A 17,724-nucleotide genomic window follows, 5' to 3' on the forward strand; every position below is an offset into this window, starting at 1 on the left:
ATCCACTGTTCAATATCTTTATTAATGACATAGACAGTGGGATTGAGTGCACCCTCAGAAATTTTGCGGATGACACCAAGCTGAGTGGTGCAGTTGATTTGGTAGAGGGAAGGGATGCCATCCAGAAGAATGCTGACAGGCTTGAGGAGTGGGCCCATGTGAACCTCATGAAGTTCGACAAGGCCAAGAGCAAGGTCCTACACCTGAGTTGGGGCAACCCCTGGTATCAATACAGGCTCGGGGATGAAGGGATTGAGAGCAGCCCTGCTGAGAAGGACTTGGGGCTACTGGTGGGTGAAAAGCTGAACATGAACCAGCAATGTGTGCTTGCAGCCCAGAAGGCCAACCATATCCTGAGCTGCACCCAAAGCAGCGTGGCCAGCAGGTCAAGGGAGGGGATTCTGCTCCTCTGCTCTGCTCTGGTGAGACCCCACCTGGAGTGCTGCATCCAGCTCTGGAGCCCTCAGCACAGGAAAGACATGGACCTGTTGGAGCGGGCCTAGAGGAGAGTCACAAAACTGATCAGAGGGCTGGAACACCTCCCATGTGAGGACAGGCTGAGAGAGTTGGGGTTGTTCAGCCTGGGGAAGAGAAGGCTCCAGGGAGACCTTACTGCAGCCTTCCAGTACTTAAAGGGGGCCTATAAGAAAGATGGAGACAGACTTTTTAGCAGGGCCTGCTGCAACAGGACAAGGGGTAATCATTTTAAACTAAGAGGGTAGATTTAGATTAGATATAAGGAAGAAACTCTTTATGATGAGGGTGGCGAGACACTGGAACAGGTTGTCCAGAGAAATTTTGGATGCCCCATCATTGGAGTGTTCAAGATCAGTTGGACGGGGTTTTGAGCAACCCGATCTAGTGAAAACGTCCCTGCTCATGGCAGGGAGGTTGGACTAGACGATCTTTAAAGGTCCCTTCCAATCCAAACCATTCTGTGGTTCTATGATTTATGATTAGCTGATTTTTATTCTTGGAAGGGCTAGGCCTGAGGTACATTGTGTCTCCTCCAATGCCTTTTCAAAGAGGAAACCTCCAGTCCCCATCTCTTCATTCCCCAGCAAAGCTCATGGGCCAGGCTGGTCCAGGGCAGAACTAGATGAAAGCCTAAGTGCTATTTACCTGTACTGGGGGCTCCAGTTTCAAGTCATGCAATGGCATCCCACTGTTGATTCCTTTTGCAAACAAACAAGCAAAAAAGAAAGGAAGTGGAAAAGAGAAATGACCTACCTCATACTACAGATACCTTTCCTGCTTTCATCATGCTGGGCAGGGCCTGCATATCCCCTTTCCTTCTTACTTGAGTGCTGCACCCCCACATGGGGATGGGGCCACATCTGTAGGGATGCTGCATCATGGCAAAGAAGAGCCATTAAATAGGCACTCAAACCTTTGTGTGGTCGTAGCCTAGATGTGTGTTAATACAGTTATTGGGGTGAGCAACTAGGAACAACAGAAAGTGGTATATTGAATCTTGCGTGTCATATCAAGAGGAGAAATGGATTACTGATTACAGGTTTGAGGAGATCCTAATGGTTTCATGTACCAAAAGAGGCTGAATCGTGTTGATCCTACAGCTGCCTTCTCTGGCAATGCAGTTTTTAGCCATTTCTGCACAGTGCCACATGTGTTCTTGTTAATTACTGCTAATTGAGGTAGGAAGTGATCTAAAGACCTTTGCCAATGGACTTCCTTATTATCAGAGAACAGAGTTTTCAAAGGACCTAAATGTTGTGGGAGCACATATACCACTGGCATCCAATAAAAACTGATGCTTTTAAGTCACTGAGCTGCTTTGGAAAATCTTGTTCGTGAATCTTTAGGATACAGCTGCAGCAGGGGATCATGGCTAGACCTGAAAGACCTGCCATGCCCACCACAACCGTTCACATGTAGAGATGCAGACAAGATTGCATATGCTGCAGACTTGTGGAGAATACACAGACAACAGGCAACCTGGCAGCTCTTCCTCACTGCTTTTTACAAGTTGTTGCTTTATGGGATCAAGATGACCATGCAGAACAGAGGCAAGGATGCTAGAAATCTTTGCTAATCATAGAATCACAGAATCATTGAGGTTGGAAAAGACCTCTAAGATCATCAAGCCCAACTGTCAACCCAACACCATCATGGCCACTAAATCATGTCCCAAAGTGCCATGTCTACATGTTTTTTTAACACCTCCAGTGATGGTGACTCCACCACCTCCCTGGGCAGCCTGTTCCAATGCTTGACCACTCTTTCAGTAAAGAAATTTTTCCTAATATCCAATCTAAACCTCCCCTGGTGCAACTTGAGGCCATTTCCTCTAATCCTAATGAATGTATGCACATGCAAACATAGCAAAAAGTAAGCTGGAAGTGGTTGAGCATCTGTCATTCGTGATTAATATATATGTTCATAGATGAACCCAAACTGAACATGGCCAGGTACTGCCCTCTTTGGTGGTAAAGATGGGATCTTGATGGAAGGTTCCTCTTTCTCTGCCTTAACAGGAGTTACTATCATTTATAGTGTTAGCCCTATGCTACCTATGCATTAATCCTCATTGGCTTTTATAGGCGAGCCTCATCAGAGTATGTATTTTTAGCAAGACAATGAAGCTACCCCAGTTTCGTATAAAACTTTTCATGTCAATAGTAGTTTCATTTAAATAAGCTAATAATATCCTCTAAAAACCCTATATATCAGCAAAAAGATTCCACAGAGCTGCAACCATGAGCAAAAATAAGACTTTAAACGTTCGCATTGCCCATGGGTGAGTGATGAAGAAGTCAATGTCTGTCAGCCTATGCTAAGACATAGGCCTGCATTAGCCTACGCAGGGCCATGGCAAAGCTTTGGCAGTGTTGCCGGTACCTATGGCAGTTCTTTTAGCTGTGGTGCCAATGCCTGTGAATATTGGCAGCTCACACTAGACAGGGAAAGAAAGTCAATCCAGAAACAAAATGTCTTAAAATTGCCAGCTGACCCAGTCTTTCTATTTGGGCAGCTCTACCGACTTCTCATAGGTAAACTGTACATTTACCTCCCGCAGTCATCAACAGCTCCTGAGGCCCCAATGAGAACTGTCAGGGAAAAGTGACAAGAGATAAGTGCCTAAATACCTTTTCCAATCTAGGCCTAAATAGCTAACATAAGCAATAAGTAAAGTGCATCTGAACAAGTGTCTTAATATCAGATTTATGTAAGTATTAGGTGTTAAAGCATATGCTCTGTATGATACTTAGGATACCAGTCTGATTTAGCTAAGTCTCCAAAACAACAGAACATTATCAATCTCAGCACCAACTTACTCACTTGTAATGCAACTGATGCACCTTGTTACTTTTACAGTTAAACAACAAATTTATGTGAAAATAGTGCATTTGTTTCAGGGTTAACATGCAGTGCTTAATCAACATACAGTTTTTTAGACAGTAAGGTCACTAAGCTCAGACCTGCTTTAGGTGTTTAAAGAAATATTGTTATAGGCACTGTTTTCAGCTTAACTCTGCAAGTTCTCTCTATTGTGGGTTTTTTAGCAGCCAGGTGCTGATGTTAAGAAAACAGAGTAAACCCCATGTATTTCCACATGCAGTGGGATTAACAAGCCTGGTTTCCAACAGACGTGTGTCCTGCAGTCCAGGCACCTCAATACGATAAACATCCCTCAAGGAGCCATCAGCTCTTGCCCCTGTGACTACTCACTATACTGTATTTCCCTATCTGCCTGGCTGCGCAAGAGATGAGACAGGCCATGGTTAGGTGCATCAGTTGCACAACCACAGATTCTTAGAATGGAAGACAATGATTAATGCCTAAGAGGTACTATTAATTTAGATTTCTCTCTTATCCCAACTGATTGGGATTGATGATTTTTATGAAATTGAAAGAAACTTCCCATCTTTAAGCTTACTATCTGTCTGTCAAATTTAGCTGATATCAGTCAAGTGGATTTTGAAATTGTTGAGGAGAAGAGATATTGTATAAATGATAGTGAAAGTTTTATTTCTGGGTAAAGGATAATGGCAAGCTTACCAAGTTGGTACAGTGTCTGCCAGGGACTGTAACCAACTTCCTTCAGTGAATACTCAAAGCTGTTATGTAGAGAACTGAAAATTAACAGATGAAGTATGGGCAGATGGCGTACCGTGATGGCATTTCTGTCACTATCTCTGCTCATCAGATTCAGTTAAAATCCTAAATGGGAGCAAAATCAAGGAAGCTAGAGTAAAGATCCTACATGTCTCTCCCTGGAGGTGGTGGGATAAAGTCACAAAGATCTTAAAGTCTTAAAAGAAAGTAAAAATTTAAGGAACTCATCCTTGTGAGGAACCTCATCCTTGTGGGCTCCAAAGATGAGAAAGGAGACTACTAACCTTGCTCCAGTTTTGTTTACATCTCAAGTAATTTGTAGTTAGCATTTAGAGGTTAAAAAGGTCTTTTTTTGGAAAAAGGATCTGCTCACTTCGCAGGGTCCCTGCCATCTCTTAATGCCTGCAGCCTATCAAAGATGAGACGCATACAGCAGGATGGATTTTTCTACTGGCTGTCCTCATTTGGAAGATCGCTAAAGAATACAGTTTCTGTACTCTTATGTGCTTTAATTTGCTTTGCGCTAACAGTTTGTTTGAAGAGAACTGAAGTTATGTATCAAGCACAGAAGTACAGACTGTCTTTTCTACCAAAGGGATTGGATTTTCAGTCACTCCTAAGTCTCATTGTCTTGGAGGTGTTTTGAACAACTGTCATATAGACAAAATGGCAGTTTTTAGTGTGACTTTTGGCAGGTTTACTGTGCAAGTATGGGGTCAGCACAAGATCAAGATCCAGATCCAATTTATTGGACTAAACACAGGTATCTCTGGTGCAGACACCCACTTTTGAGGTAGCCTCCTTCAATAATCAAAACAGAGTTCATCAGTATTATCACTGCACTGTGAGTATGCTTAATTTAATCTGCAAATGGTATCTAAAGACATGAAGTCCCCATCTGAGATGCCTAAAATGACCATTCACACCCTAAAAGTACTTTGTCTCTCAAATGGCTAGAAATAGAGCATAGATGACTATCCCAGATGGAGGCATCCCTTGCTGCCTATTGGCAGTGAAGAGTTTAAAAGACATGATAGCCAGCTGCACTCAATTAAATGTAACGTCAGATATTTGCCTGAGCTGCCGTCAGTCCTCCTTTTATTCTTCAGACAATTATAGTAGCAGTTATTTGTGCTTTCCAAGTGCCCATCCAGAAGACATGAGCAGTGGCTGGACTTGCACTGCACGTGCCTCAAAGGATACATAGCTAGCATGCTACAAGCCATTGATGGTTTATCTAACACCTTTTTCAGTAGAAAGTACCTTTGGTACATACGGCTGCTGTGCAAGCCACACACTGGGACAATTGAACAGTAAGCATAAGAACCTGGCGTAGATGCCTCTCACTTATATTTATATAACCTGTTAGTCATCAAATTCTCAAAAATTACATATCCTTACAGGTATTTAATGTAAGTGGAGTTAGGCACCTCAGCTCCTTAAAGCCTGGATGTGGGCTGCTGCCTGCATTGTGAAACACTTCAATACCTTTTTAACTCTGGCCCTAGGCTCCCTTAATAAATATTTAGGATAAATGAGGCTTATCGTCCCCTAGTTTCATGTCATCAAATGCATGACTTCAATTGTTGTATTGACCGTACACGCCCAGTCACCACACCCTTCGGTTTGCCTCTTCTCTTGCTTTATGTGACTGCATGTTTGGAGAAACTGGAAAAGGCTGTTTAATCGGGGAAGAAAGTTCACAACTGGGGAAGGAGTTCACAAGTCTCCTCTCCGCCCCTAAGCAGGGAGCAGAAAGTGATGTCAAAGCCTACTGGTGATCTGGCTTGTCATTCTGCCTGGGAGGGAGTGGCAGATGGGAGAAGCAGCACTTTAAAAGAGACCAAGGAAGTGAACCTGTGATGCCATGATGAAGCAGCCCTTCAGCTAATGCCAATTACTTACCCAGCCACCTAGAGATTACAAGGAAGAGCACCCTGAGGTGAAACAAAGCAGAGATGAGGAGGATGGCAATGAAAAGTCTTTGGCTGTTCATTTTCAGTGCAAGTGAGTACTAATTTGGTTATGTCCTCAAGGGTTGGGTAGAAGAAAACAACATTACAAAGTCTGAGTATTCCAACGGACTTTGTGTCTTTCTTTTTGGTTTAGTAAAAGTTCCTTCATGTTTATGGTCAGGCAGGTGTGTTTACTGTCTCTGTGCTGAATGTCCAGACTCACAGGCATCTCCTGAAGGTGCAAGACAGTGTCAGGAACAGGAAAAGAATGCTATTCTTCATGAGGCTGGAAAATATTTTTTAAAAACAGCTTTAGTGGCTTCCGTTAAATACAATGTTTATCTCTGAAGAAAGAACTTCCTCAGCTGGAAGTGGAAAAGTCCTTGGGTTTTGTTCTTTTACACATAAATCTGGAGGTACTGTATGTCTCCGTCAAGCCTAAATCCTACTGTTTGTATGTAGTCTGATACAACTTGTGTTCTCTATATATTATTCACGCCAAGGGGATACACAGTGATCCCTACTAATGCATACTTATCAGCCAGCTCACCCTTGGCCTTCACAGACTTCCCCTTTCTCATCCTGCCTAGTAGAGCCTGCAGTCTCAGTTTCACCGCTTTTTGACCTGTCTTGTCTTCTCATACCAATGCTTGTACACCTTTTTCCAAGCTTCAAAGCAAGCTATGCCCATGGAAATCACTTGGGTTTTTTTACCAAAAATCCTGAAAACCTCACTTCAACAATAAGATACACAAGAAGGAAATTCACAAATTTTAATGTAATTAGAAAAAGTGGATGTGCGCCACACGCAACAAATATGACTTGGGTCATGATTTGATGATCATTATGTAAATTGTGTAACGCTGCTGGTATTCATTCCTTTTTATTCTCAGCATTCATGCTATCCAAATTATAGATGGGGAAACTTTTCAGAGCAGAAATATGTATGTTGGGTGAAGCTGCTCTTGCCTGTTTGGGCAGGACTCAAATGGGAATAATGAAATAGTGGCCTGTGAAAAATTTTGGGAGAAGGTAGAGTAGATTCCTGCACTGCACCGGAGTGGAGAAACTGCACAGCACATGGCAGTGCAGTGTTGGGATGCCAGAGCTGCCCTGAATGAGCTGCATCAGGATCTCAGCACAGGCTGACTTCTCTTGCTATACAGCTTTTCACTGCAGTTGTGTGAATAACTAGTACTGTGAACTTCTTGCTGAAGGAAAAGCCCAAAACTGTCATTCTGAATCAAACAAAATATTTACTTTTACTGCCAATTTCACATTTAAGAGGTTTCCCCTCTCCCACTTTGGAATTAAATTTCAGTTAAATTCTGAGGTCAAGTATTGAGGAATTAAAAGTTGGAGCATTTCCTTGTAAAAGTGAAATAAAACATTTCCACTCTTCCTACTTTTCTCACTAGCCAAATCTACCCAGACAAATCAGCAATTATAATTTTGCTTGATCAGAATCTCACTTTTTTTAGCAAACAAAATATTCCTCTAATTGCTTCCAGCTCTAATTGCCCTTCCTTCTGTTTTTATTAACACTTAGTAAGAAATGTGAAAGTAGACAGATCACTTTGATTTTCTTCCTCCTTCGTATGAGTACAAATATTTAAGCTGAGCAGAGGAAGATAAAACATTTCTCAGTTTCTTAAAATGTTAATAAACATACTAATTGATAACACACAAAAAGTAATTCTAAGGCTTAAATCTAGGTGACGCCATCCCTCTAGTACTATGTAGTATATTCATCCTCTCTCCTTTTCTGAAGTTCTTTCAGAATTGGCCCTCCTGTTCCTTCAACTGTACTTAGAATAGATTCTGTTTTCTCTCACAAAAAACAAACCCAACCCCTGAAGAATAAAGCCCCAATTTTTAGACATGCTGACTGTGACCGGCTGTTGGTGACTTTGTGAAGGAGTGAAATGTGGTGAGAAGGGGGAAGGAGGAAGTCGGCGTGAGTAAATGGTGTCCCAGAATGAAACCATGCAGCTTGCCCAAGAGCCAGAAGCCCTAACAAGGGAGGAGTGAGACCCAGAAACAGATGTCGTGTGTGAAAACCAGGAGAGTGGCAGAAGAATTTGGGCATTGGGGTGACAGCCACAGATGAATAAGCAGTCTTGCTTCTTAGGGGCTGTGTCTCTTGTATGTGGTGTTTGGTTTAGCTGTTCCCCGACTCTGCACTGAAGACATGTTTGGAAGAAAACAAAGATCTCAGTTATTGTAGGATTTGAGTCATCCAATTGGAAGAAGGAAAAGCATTTGTGAGGGGAAGCCTTAGGGTTGGGCAGTCTCTTCTCTGCCTCAGGGCTGAGTTAATGACCTGTCAGTGAACCCCAGTCTGGTGGAAAGTTTCTGAGTGACAAAAGGATCAGGAAATGGGTTTTGCTCCATCTCCTAGTACAGATGGTGGTGCTTTTCACCTAAATGCAGGAAAGTGCTTCTATCCAGTCACAACAAGCAACAAGAAAGCTTTTATAGGTGTCTCATATGGAGGGCACGATGAAAAACGCAGTCAGAAACAGCTCTAGGGCTACACAAACACAGCCCTTGCACTGGGTGCTCCAGAGCAGGGAAAGGCCTGGGAGTGGCTGCAATAAAACCATGCTAGAAATACTCTGCCCTGCTGGTTTCCCTCTCATAGCTGTCAGCAGCTGTAAATGAATTAATCCCCAAGAGAACAGAAACCACTGAGGAAGAGACTAAAGTAAAGCATGCTTAAGTAATTAACTGTGCAAGACCACAGAACAACTCAGTTATGGGACAGGGAACGCAGGAAGATCAGAACTTCAGCTACAAGCCTCCTGCGCTGGTCGCTCTGCTGCCTTTTATTACCAGGATGCGAACAAGCACAGAAGGTGGTCTTTGCACTGCTGCTGAAAATGTCTGAAGCTGCTTCTGAAGACAGCTGTGGAAGGTAGGAGGGCTGTAGGGGAGGGAAAGGTTTGGCTGCTGTGAAAATTCCATCAAATTCCTCTCAGGAGAGGGAAGATGCAGCAGTTCTGGAAGTATAGGCCACTTCTAACAGACCTGAAGGACCACTTGCTATGGAGAACAGTCTGGATACAGGAAGCTGTTACAGAACCTTTAGCCTCTACTGAGCGGGACCAGATCCCCATGCCAACCACCCCATGTTATCCTGTGCAAGCACCTGAATTGCCACCAGCAGGTTCCTAGCGCTGTGACAACAAAACCTTTTGGGTCCCTACACTGTTATTTTCTAAGGGACACTGTCGCTCACTGCTGCTGTAGTTAAGGATCTGGTCTTGCTCAACTTGTCAATGACTTACTCTTACTGACCTAATGCAGGTGTCTGTGGTTTTTTCCTGTCTTAAACATGTATGCACAATGAGTTTGCAACTCAAGGTGGAATCTAAGACGTCCTTTGCTCTCTCCCTTACACACTACACCTCCTTATGGATCTAATCTGGACGGATATATGGCAGAATGACAACCCAAAGCTTGCTAGACAGCAACTTTTCAGTCAAATCCTCTCCAGGAAACACTGACTCAGCCTGGTTCTTCCAGAAGCAAACCTTCACCACCACAGATAGCATGCCCCTTTTGGGGAGAGCATACATCTCTGCCCTCCTCCACTTTCCTCCTTACTGGACCATATTCCTCTTTGCCATAGGAGTGCCTCTGAGCAGCACTCCCTTTCCCACCTCCCTACACTCTCTCTAACCAGTTTCAGACTTAGATTTTTTTTCAAATTATTCAATTTGATGCCATAAAACAACCCCCACAAAACCCACACAAACTGTAAGGAGAAAGCAGGTGTTTTTAAACGTAGGTTCCCACAGGCATTAAGGTCATCTATGTCAGGGCAGAGGTAAACCTCCAGCCCAATTCTGAGAATAACTAACAGCTGCCACTAGCTAATGCTCTGGTATGATGAATTAAGCATCAAGTCAAATGGAATACAGTGTACAAGAAACACCTCCCTTGCTTCCACATGCTTCACTGGAGCACAGAGGGATTTCTGCTTTATTCAACTCTCGGCCATTCCTGTGCTCCACAGGCAGTAGCTACAGTTCTTGGAGAAGGGTGACTACTACCCTACTCATTTTTAAAAAAGAATAGCTATTCTTCTCTTGTTTCTGTCAAGCTCTCTTTGCTTTTCTAGGTTTTTCTCTTTTCAGGGCATTACCTGAAGAGGTTTTGATTCCCTAGCACAAAATGTCACTTCTTTATGGGCTTGAATTGAGGCAAGTTATTTGAGTTTTCCTGATCCCTGAAATTTGACGATATCAATTTGTTAGTGTAGCCTGAATCCTTAAGACTGCTGATGCACTTGTATTATCGGTTTATCTGTATTTAGAACTGTCAAAGGATGTCAGTCATACTGAAAGAGGGCTCAGGAAAAAAAAAATACATCTTTATAAACTCCATGGCAATGTATGTCCAGGAAAAGAAGAGCAAAGCAAGGAAAGGAAAGCAGAGTTTAGCTCTTGGCTATCCTGTGCAGCAGCTTCCTATAGTCAATCAACCCCAGCATATGTCACCTCTTGCTCAGTGGGGAATGTCATGGATGACAGAAGGGATGTGGGGTTGTTGTGGCATGTAAGAAAGCCAAAAAGACAAAACGTGGAACCCAGATGTCATTGATCTTGCTGACTGCAGAATTTATTCTCTTCCTAGTTCTGGTGACTGCTCATGCCCTCATTGTGGAAGCACCTGCCAAGGAAATACAGGTAGCACGAGGGAACAATGTTACTCTCCACTGTCATTTTAAAACGGAGGCTTCTATTACCTCAGGAGATGTTGTTGTCTGGAGGAAAATCAATAGTGAGGTAAATCAAGTTACATTAAAAAAACCCCATACAATAGGGCATCCAAGAGCAGGGGTGGGAGCAAAGGTGGAAGCAGGAATGTGGGTGTGAATATGTGTTGGAAGAAAAATATTCCTTCAAGACTTTCTTTAATCTCAGAATTATGCAAACAGAAACTCTGATTCTAGATGCAATTTATCCCAAAACTATTGCATGATACTCGCAAGCCCTCACCCTTCTCTCTCCTCTCTCTTGGTCTTGCAACTGTGTATTGAGGATACATCACTGTATGTACTTTGGGTTTACATCTATTAAAATGTGAAATACATACTTCATTAAAAAAGATGTATGTTTTATATGTATTATACATGTATATTTTTATATATATATCTGACACTATGTTAAAAGTTTTAAGTTAATGATAATAATACGTGACGAGATTCTTGAGGTCTCCTACATCCATATGCAGTATTTGAAGGTAGAGAGACCTCTAAAGTTCTCCTAGTCTACTTGGGAATTAGGAGAGGGGAAGCAGCCTTTGGAGATCTCCTTGCAGTAACTGCCCAGGGTTTCTTCTCTGAAGATCGTTGCTGGAAGAAAGCAAGGGAGTTTGTGTAATCATCAGGGAATCTGATTGACATATGGATCTCCGACAAGTGTCACAGTATCCTGTCATGGAGAGGAAAGGTGAATAAGCCCCAGCAAAAAAAAAAAAAAAATCAGTTGTCTCTGACTTCAGATAAGGTGGGAGAAGGGAATTCCAGACAGAAACACAGACCCTTTTGAATTTCTACATTTTTCTTGGTTTTTTGGCAAATTGTGGCAGTTTAAGGCCCACTTTTCCAAGCTGCTCTTAAGAGTTAAGAGTGGACTAATCCATTGAGTTAGGTTGTAGAATCACACAGCAGAAACTAAGATTGATCATTTTCCCTCCCTTTCTATCAGTATGATGCTGTCACTAGGTATTTTGATGGACTTGTACAGTATGGCAAGGGCTATGAAAACCGTATATGGTTTAGTGGTGATGTAAACAAAGGGGACATCAGTATCACCATCAAAGCAGTCACCATGGAAGAAAATGGAACGTACGCGTGCAACGTTCGTCTAAGGAATGACCCCCCAAGGCAGACCGCAACCTTGGCTCTTTTCGTCCTTGGTAAGCATGATGGATGCAACACCAGATCCATTAGGTAAAACACTGTCCTTCCTCTAATATCCACATTGCTTCAGACAACAGATTTTCTAACTGAAAAAAAAACTTCCCCAAAGAAGTAATCATCCACAATTCCATCTTTGGTCTTTTCCTACTAGTATAGAAGTAGGTTGGAAGGCTTAGAGCACCCAACTCCCTTATACACCTGACTGTAGAAAAGAGTCTTTAGAGTTGTATAGTTCACTTTCCTGATAACCCTTGCCTCATTACAGGGCATTCCTCATTCCCCCTGTGGCTTTTCATACTCTGGTCATCAAAGGATGAGTTACACAACACTATGAGGCATATCCCAAAAAGCATCTTACAAATTCTTGGCTGACCAGTGCCAAGAAGGGAAAAACAAATTAGAGACAAGTTCACTCCAGTTCCTTTGATAAGAAGGACCAAGAAGGTTCAAGACCAGCCTCTGTTTAGAAAGGATAAAAACCATTGGTGCAGGGGATGGATTGAAACAAACTACTTCCAATTAATGAAATTCCTTCCTTTTTTCTTCCTTCAGTTGCACCATCCAAGCCAGAATGCAAGATTTTGGGGACAGCAGAATATGGACAGACAATCAATCTGACCTGCATTTCTCATGAGGGCTCCCCAAAGCCCAAATATACCTGGCAAAGCTTCAATGTACAAAATGAGCCCCGTGGACTACAAAGAACAGAAGGTAGGGGAAATTCAAAGACACCAAGTTTTTGAGCTCTCTGTAGATCAGGGTTGGAAAGATTTTGAAATGCAAATACAAAAACACACTTAAGGCTTTCTCTAGCAAAGTTCTCTGAACAGGATTTTGAAAAGTTGTCCTTTTGATACAACACACACGCGCACACACACACACACACAAGTAACTTAGCAGGGGAAAAAGGACTGTTACATGAAGTAACAATGGTCAGTATGATTTTTCACTTCAGCCCTCACCTGGTAAGAAAGCTGGCTCATTCTGGAAGCAGCCAGAAACAATTACTTTGCAACTGCTGAGCATAAAGGGGACATAACATGAGGAATAACATCGAGTTTTCTAACTGACTGGTGTATCTTTATATCCCAGCTTGCTCAACAATGACCAGGTCACTTGCTGAGGTGAAGGGAAAGAAGCGTTGGCTCTGGAAGCTACTTTCCTTCCAGAGATGATTCCTCGCCTAGAGAAAGGTGGTATGAGAAACAGTTACACCATTCCTGCTTTGAGCATGAAAGAGGCTTCTGGTTTGTTATGACTGTCACACAGGCCCCAATATTTTATTTGCTTTCATTTTAAGTCCAAATCTAGGAAAAAAAAAAAGGGAACTGAATTTCCACAACAGGACCTTTGGTAGAACTATTCACACAGAAGTGAGGGTTTAGTACTCTTTGAAGAGTAGTAGTGACAGAGGACTTGGATTTATTCCTTTAAACAACTTTGTTTCTGGCATGTTCTGAACCTACCTCTTATGTATCTGAACCTAGCCTTCCTGGTTTAACTTACTGTAGCATTGCTATGGAGGTAAACTAAATATGATCAGACTCGACAGGATATATCAACACTCACTAGCTGATTCTTGCATAAATTATGCAAAAGATGAAATATCACCAGGGACACAAACCTTATTCACTTGACTGGCCACTAAGTGGTGCCAACGCATCACGCACAGCCCAGAACATACCAGGATGTGTTATCTTACAGCTGCAGCTGCCTGCCTCCTTCTGCCCTCACCCTGTTCTTCCCTGGGACAGGAGTCTCTTCTGATCCATTTCCACCTCAGTTCTGTTTTCATCAGAGTATCGATGTCCATGTAGTGTGCCGACTGTCCCCTTCTACCCCAAGCTGGCTGGATGCCCTACTGTCTCTAGAAACAATTTCTGTCTGTGCTAAGCAAGTCCCAGGGCTGCAGAGTGTGCAGGGTCCCCTTAGGAGCCACTGCAAAATTGATAGTATCATCTGACCTGCATTTTTCCAATTTGACCCACCAGTCAATTACTTTTGATTTAATATAGGAGGATTTACAGTCTGGTTATAGAGTGCAACTCCAAGAGCTATAAACATCACATTGGGAAAAAAAAAGTGAGAAGCAAGCACTGAGAGTATATTAAAAAATAATTAAAAAAAAAATCAAGCATGCAGTTTATTTCCTAGTTTGCATGCTCTTTTATTATCTGGCGCTAGGTGCCAGTAGAGACTAAACAGAATCCCAGTCCCACGAGTGGGCTGGAAAGAAGTGAGATCACAGGGAAAATAAAACAGGAAAGTCACTGAAAAGTATTTGGAGCCTTTTGCTTTTAAAGCAGGAATCTGGACCTTTATCAGTAGCTCAAGCAAAAAGTATGGACTACACATACAAATATCAGCTGGAGATGCAACAAACAAAATCTGACTGCTTGAGCAGACAGAGCTAAGCTTTAGCATATGGTTCTGAGCTCTGTTAGGTTGGACAGAAAACATCAGTATCACAGCAATCCCCTGTCACTGCATTTCTCTTCTTTCATTTACTTTCACATCCTGTGTGGCCTCTCCCAGTCTAAAAAACTATTTCCCCCACTGCTAAATTATTTAGATTTGATATTCTAAGAGCTGGAGGATTGAAGAGCTTTTTGTTATTTTACAAGTTAATTCATCAGATGGCCAGTTCTCAAAGCCAGATGCCGGGTTTGGGCCATCTTATATTTCTCGGCAAAATCCAATGAAAAAAAAGCTTTCACTAAGCACAGATACTTTTTTACCTTCCACCTACAATTTTCTTTCTAAAAGGAATGTTCAAATGCCACATGTTCTCTGTAATCAAAACAGCACACTTCTGTTTGTCCTCCCACAAATCACACTAGAACCTAGGGACTAGCATGGCATCTCCCAAGCAAGACAGAGCAATCCATCGGCTTTATTAACCTCTCATCACTCCCACTACCCTGTGGTGGAATGGAAGGGCTGCTGTCCCCATCTCCTTCTATGCTTTAATTCCTCCCTTTTTTGGACTGGATTTGTGTTTCACAACAGGGGAACAAATAACTCTGAAGAACATCTCGGCGGATACCTCTGGCTTTTATATCTGCACTTCAACAAACATTGTGGGAAAGGAATTTTGCAACATGACAGTCAGCGTTGTGCCACGTAAGAGGCGGGGTTGCTTGCTGGAAGAGTAGTACCAGAGAAAGTATCTTAGCTAAGTGTCAAAGGATTAATGGAGGCAATGCAGACAGAAGTATAAAATTCTGCTTTCTCTCTCTCAAAGAAAAAAAAAAGCACATTTTTTTTAACCTTTAAAACAGATTTTCTGCGTTGGTTTACATGCTAATAGAGCACTCACTAACTCATAGGGTTAGTTCACAGATGACCAAAAAAAAGTATAGAGGGATATAGGCCTGAGCCCCCAAAGCCTGAAACTAAACTGTATTGATGGTTCAGATACTGGTTGTTCACATCCACGGGCTCTTCCCTATCGTGATCTAACTAATTGCTCCTGCAAACTTATCAGCTACCCAGTACAGAATGAATTCAAGTTGCTGTAGTCAAGTAAGTGCAGCTTCCACTCAGTCTGGATCTTGTAGTGAGATCTGACATCTGGTGGTGGGATTAGAAGTCCAGTGATTGTGCTGATCGCATTTGATACCATTCGCACTGCAAAGGACTAATTCTTTTATTCCTGTGTAGCATCCATGAACATAGCTCTTTACGCTGGCATCATTGGTGGAGCTGTTGCTGCAATTATAGTTATTGGTATATTAGCCTATTGCTGCTGCTGTCGGGCAGACAAGGACAAGGACTATGAGATGACGTAAGTACCTTTCTTTAGCAAAGTGAATGGAACATATGAAGGGTTCACATTCTCCCTCCAGCACCAACATACAGAGTGGAAAGCACAGGAGAAAAAACGAAACCAAGAAAAGTGCACATTGCTTCCTCCTTTTAATTTCTACCCTAGAGGCTCCCATCTCTTGACACGGAATATGCCCAGTATTACCAGACACCTCTGTCTCTCCAGGGTAGAACCCAAACATTCAACCCTTAAAACTAGCAAGCCCAAGACAGTCAAGCATGCACAGCTATGTGATAAGCAAGGCCCAGACTGTTTCTCATTTCTCTGAGTCCCTGTAGCTGTTTCTGTCCTTGCTAGCCTAAATCACCATGAGGCTCTGTGTTCAGAATTATCATTCCAAGGTAGAAACCTTTTTTTTATTCTCATGATGGAAAGAGACCATTGGAAGAAAAGAGGGAAGAGCAAAGATACAGCAGTCTCCCTTTCTCTACATACATGCTATGGAAGAAAAAAAAAAAGGTAGTTTATGCACCTCTTGCACCACCATCAAGACTTAATTTATGGAGTTCAGTTTGGTATGCTTCCAGGTCAGCTTAGAGCAGGCTAGAACCATTCTAACAAAACACCTCTTCAGTAAAATTTCTAGCTGGTTTTAATTAACATTGCTACTCCTGAACAATGTTTTAGGGAGCGAGAAGATACAAATGAACCCTCCAAGGAAATACCAACAAGGAATCAGAGAGCAGAGGATGATGTTGAAGATGAATGAAGAAAGAAGCAGGAGGCCAATGCCATCTTCAGGATTTGCTGAGGCACAGACACCACTGTAGAAAAGAAATCAATCCTTCCTTCTTACTGCAAGGAGGTTTTTTGTTGAATAATAAAATGAAAGCTAATGGCTCTGCCTTCAAGTTCTGGGAGAGAATATCCTTGTCTCTCTGGAAAGAAGTGCTTAAGATACAATGAGTACTAATAGAGAATCTCATAGCAGAAAAATGCATGTGAAGCACTGTTTCACCCAGTCGTCTGAAAATAACCAGTCTTCTAGACTTCCCACTTTCTGAAAAAAGAAGCCAGTCAGGTCTATTTGGAGAACAGAGTTGCTGCTGTATCTCCAGATCCACAGAAGGTTTCAAGGTCACCAACTGCAAGTCACAGAGGAAGGGTGGTCTTGTTTAGGGTGTTATGCAAATGTCACAGCTTACAGCATTGTCCAGTATAGAAATTATTTTATGCAGACCAAAGCAAGCTGATTTTTAAGGACATTTTATTCAATGTGTTCTTTGTATATATTATACATGCACATATAAATAAAAATATGGGGGAAAAAAAAAATCACAGATTAACAACAAAAGCCTCCTGTTTGGAACAACAATGCCTACTTATGGAATGAATAAGGTAAGAAGTTAGACGGATTTGTAATTGGCAGCTGGTAAGATCTAGAAACAGTCTAGTAGCCTATATACTGTCAGATGCCTGAACTTATGAGTTCCAGCTCAGAGAGATCCTAAATACTAATTTTCATTACATTATTCCTTCTTCCTACCTGTTGCATGGGCAAGTCAGAAATAGTCGATTGCTCCTGTTTCTGAAAAAAATGACAGTGTGAAAGCATGTACATAGCAAGTATGTAGATGTATTTTATCTTTAATAAAAAGAAAAAAAAAGGAAAAGGAGGAAAAGTACATTTTTATTCAAAACGGTAACAATTTAATCAGAAGCGCCGTATGTGCAAAATGTGTGCAGATATGGAGAGAACTCCTATCGCTAGTATCTTATCTTTGGAAGAGAATGGACTGTCTGTCCAAAGACTGTAAATATGGTATTAAAGCTAATTAAGAGCTGTATGAGTTTGTTTTGGTTTGTTGGGTTTTTGGGTGTTTTGTTTTGTTTGTTGTTTTTAAACACACATTTTCAATAAATTACTTACATTACAATATTTATCCTTTCAAAGCTCTCTATTGCATCTTTGATTTCAGGAGTTTCAGAAG

At 42.0% G+C, this 17,724-nt stretch overlaps 1 protein-coding gene across 1 annotated transcript; it reads left to right on the forward strand.

The window, feature by feature from the left end:
- Positions 1 to 6,035: 6,035 nt before the first annotated feature.
- GPA33 (glycoprotein A33) lies at positions 6,036 to 16,502 on the forward strand (the record flags this gene model as incomplete). Its single annotated transcript, XM_082014198.1, has 7 exons — positions 6,036 to 6,084; positions 10,674 to 10,825; positions 11,750 to 11,960; positions 12,517 to 12,675; positions 14,974 to 15,087; positions 15,628 to 15,751; positions 16,421 to 16,502. 7 exons carry the CDS (start codon positions 6,036 to 6,038, stop codon positions 16,500 to 16,502), a joined length of 891 nt encoding a protein of 296 aa, XP_081870324.1.
- Between the last annotated feature and the right edge of the window lie 1,222 nt (positions 16,503 to 17,724).

The sequence above is a fragment of the Phaethon aethereus genome (assembly GCF_964289735.1).
Source record: "Phaethon aethereus genome assembly, chromosome: 1".
Taxonomy (NCBI): Eukaryota; Metazoa; Chordata; class Aves; order Phaethontiformes; family Phaethontidae; genus Phaethon; species Phaethon aethereus.